At 48.6% G+C, this 3,858-nt stretch overlaps 1 protein-coding gene across 1 annotated transcript; it reads right to left on the bottom strand.

Moving 5' to 3' along the window:
- Positions 1–1,562: 1,562 nt before the first annotated feature.
- On the bottom strand, positions 1,563–3,406 carry H6S33_005504 (uncharacterized protein; the record flags this gene model as incomplete). Its single annotated transcript, XM_044836857.1, has 4 exons — positions 1,563–1,812; positions 1,885–2,047; positions 2,107–2,905; positions 3,092–3,406. 4 exons carry the CDS (start codon positions 3,404–3,406, stop codon positions 1,563–1,565), a joined length of 1,527 nt encoding a protein of 508 aa, XP_044698813.1.
- Positions 3,407–3,858: the final 452 nt, after the last annotated feature.

Below are 3,858 nucleotides of genomic sequence, written 5' to 3'. Positions count from 1 at the left end.
GATAATCCCCCAGTTCCGCTGTCAAGCTTCAATCCATTCCCCCTACAAAGTTGCAAAACTCTCAACAATTACCCCTCCCACAATATACCCTTTATCTCGCTCTATCTCGCTCCTGCTACAGCACTAGGCCCTTTTCAATCGCCCTCTGCCCCCTCCGATATGTGGTGCTGAATTATGCCAGGCAAGACCGGGTCATGACTATCGACACATGCACAGGAGTCTTCATCCAGGAATCATGACGTAACCCGGTACTACAAAAAAAAACCCCCCAGACTATCTCTCCTCTCAGGCAGTGCCTTCTACGAGACAATCCGGCTTATACTCTCATATCGAGAGAGCAAACTCGAATGCACGAGACCGATACGAGCATATCAGGGATGAACATCCACTATACCAAGCTAAGAACAAAATCAATCTCCCTCTATCAGGTATCAAGAGTAAGACTTTCCTTCCGAGAGCCACCTCATGTTACAATCATCTTACCTCTTACCAGCTCACTCGTTCATACCTTGGAACTAATAAAGAGTAGAGTTTTGAATTGTGTCAGAGCTCAGGAAAGCTCTTTGAATTCTCTCTCCTAACCCACCCTCTAGCTAGAACTTAGCAAAACTAACGCATGATGACCTTCACGTCGATCACGCAGGGCTCGGCGACATTGGTTCCCGAAGTTCCAATCTACCGTTCCTTACAGCTTGCTGACTATAACGCATCAGATAGTTCTTAGCTCCCGTGGCGTTGATTTTAGGTTAAGTTTCTCCGCCTCACACCTACACCACACCCACCACACCACACTCACACTCTCACCCACACCTCGCCACCACCGCCGCCGACCTCAACCACGGAATCCGAAACCAAACGCGCCCCAAGAATACAGAGACGGAAGAAACTACCTCCTTCCCCCTCAAACAAAAACAAAAAACAAAAATTCCCCAAACCCCGCCAAGGCCAACCTACGCCTCAAAAACCAACTGAGTGATACTTCATGACGATGGTTACAACGGAAACCTGGTCCAACTACCACCTCACCCCGTGATAGTTCAAGAACAAGAAGAAGCAGGTAGCGTCGCACAAACTGTAATTCTTGCCCCACCCCTTGCCTTGTCTGCAGAGTTTTTTGACCTCCTCCTCCCCCCACCACCCCCGCGGATCGGTCTTCAAGCAGGCAGGCACGAACGGGGGAAGATAGTGGTAAGTGTACGATAATCATATAGAAAAGAGATAGTATGGCACGGTATATTATATCGAACCGGCTAGAATGTTGGTATGTAGATAGATACAAAGAAAGAAAAGAGGAAGGAATGAAGAGCAGAAAAACGTTGCTAAGATTAATTGTCGTGATACGTACCCGGAACGAAAGAAAAAACAAGAAAAATGATAAAAAAAAAAACTCCCATATCCAGCATGAATGGGGAAAGGGAATAAAAAAACACCGTCGCCATATAGTTACAGAAAGAAAGAGAAAAAAAACCAAAGCCCATACCAAATCTATTAACCTAGCGCCAAAGTAAAAACGTAAAAAAGAAAAGAAAAAAACCCAAATTGTACAACGATGCTCCCTCCGATCAAGGCGAAACTAAATCATCCGTCGCTGTCGGTACAGGCTTCCTCATCGGGCTTTGTGTCCCTGATACTGTTGAAGCTGTCGGCTCATTGCTCTGTGCGCTCTGTGCACTCTGTGCACTCACGCTGCTGACCACCGTCTCTGCCACAGCTATCTGCTCTACCACGGGCGAACTCCACGGCGGCTGCGAACTCTCCTGGCGCGCGAGACTAAAAAACAATTCATCTTGTTGGTTTTCCATTACCGGCGGACTGATTGCGCCGGAAGTCAGCGCGTGTAACTGCGCTTCACCAATCGAAGACACTGGGGAGCCAAAAGTGTACTCGTAGTTGAACTCTCCTGAGGGCGGCATGACCCGGAGCTGCGGGAGCTGCGGGGGAGGGCTGTGCGGGGGAGCTGGTAGGGGGGACATGTTGGGCATGGACTCGCCGCTAGGGATGTTGTTGTATCTGGTGGAGGGTCCACGTCGGAGAGATCCGATCATTCCTAGTAGTCAAGAGATGTTAGATGTGGTGTATTTCATAAAAGAGTGCGAGGATGCTTACCTCTGACGCCTGAACCGGCTCCCGGACTGGATCTAAGGAAACTTCCATTTGAGAAACCCACTGATTCCTTCCTGAGATCCCCATCCCGCCGTTTTTTGGACCATAGATATGCCAGCACAAAGATCCCAATAAAGCCTACCAGCGCACCGAAACATGCGCCGACTATAATCTCCACATTTGGCGTTTTGGGACTCGCGCCCCCAATAGTTGGTGTATCGTCCACTACAATTGTTGATGGCACCACCGTTGCGGATGTGGAGGGGGTTGCGGTTGCTGTTACTGTCTGCTGGGTTGTCCATGTGCTGACCTGGGTCGATATCATAGTTGTTGTTACCGTCATAGGTACCGCCGTATTAGTCTGGGCATCTGTGGGGGTTGCATAGACGGTGACTGTGGAGGTTGTTACTCCGTCTGTCCAGTCCCAGTTGGTTGTTGTAAGGGTTATGGTCTCTTGTGCGTCCTGGCGCCGCAGGACGGGCGCGCCTTGGCCCCAGGACTTTGTTGTAGTAGTTGGGGCGACGATTTCGATGACTGTGCTGGTAGATAGGGGAGCGCCAGTGACGATGTCTGTGACTGTAGCTATGTTCACATGTTTTGCCGGCGGTGTTTCCGCACCAACTGCTGCCACTATTGCACCAGATTGTAATACTGCCCCAGATTGTGGTACTGCTCCGGGTTGTGATGCTGCTCCAGATTGTGATACTGCTCCAGATTGTGATACCGGTGTCCCTGCACCTGCTGTTGTTGTTGTTGTTGTTGCGACTATTGTATTTAGATTTGCGCTAGTGGTTTCAATTATCTGAGAAGTAGAAGCAGAAGCAGAAGTAAAAGTAGAAGCAGGAGCAGAAGCAGAAGTAGAAGTCGTGGCTATCTGTGCAGTAGAAGTCGTAGTAGTCGTTGTTGGGGCGGTTGATTCAATAGTGGTAGTGGTAGTCTCTGTTGTCGGCGTCACAGTAGTAGTTGTAGCTGTAACAGTATTCGTTACTGTCGTTCCAGTCGTGATAATGCTTGTCAACGTGACGATAGCTGTCTTTGCAGTGGCAGTTGGCGTAATTGTTGTTGTTGAATACTCTGTTACTCTCCATCCACCATGCATAGTCACAGTAACCCACTTTGTTACCCGCACTCTCTGTGGTTCTGGTTCCCTCTTTCCTAGTTGCCTTGTATCGATCTTCATACCCAGCGCCGTAGTCCCCCATAACAGACAAATCATGAAGGCCCCGACCCTACCACCACCAAAACCACTTTCCGATCCTCTTCCTCCTAACCCTTCACCTCGCCGCAAGATATTCAATCGCATGACTATTGCAAGGTTTCGCCTTTTGAAAATAAAAATTCGAGGAAGAGAAATAGAAAGAAAAATTCAAGATTCCCAAAGCTAGGGATATATTTCACATGCAGTTGATCAAGTAGGTGTGAAAGTAAGTAAAGTAAACGTGGGATCAAAGGGAAAGACAGTCTACAAAGAGATGGACAGGGCAGATGACATTGCTTTACAGGTCGAGTGAGGCTGGTCCGGTAATCTATTCCTCAATGCGCAGGTGCTGAGAGGGGCAGGCAGAAATTGTATGGTATTATTCTGCTCCGGTAAATAATAAGGGCCAACTGCAGGATGCCGGTAGCATGAGCATGATTGGGGCGTAGGCGGCATGGTTAGTAGAGTACTCTAGAGTGGTGTTTACACTAGTAGGCATGCGCCACATGGGTGGACTACTATTTTTAGCCAAGACCCCTTCAAGGTTTGATAGAAGA

This window comes from Morchella sextelata (assembly GCF_020137385.1).
Source record: "Morchella sextelata strain SCLS chromosome Unknown scls_2, whole genome shotgun sequence".
NCBI lineage: Eukaryota > Fungi > Ascomycota > Pezizomycetes > Pezizales > Morchellaceae > Morchella > Morchella sextelata.
The sequence above is the reverse complement of the archived record's forward strand: the minus strand, read 5'-3'. Positions and strand labels throughout refer to the sequence as shown.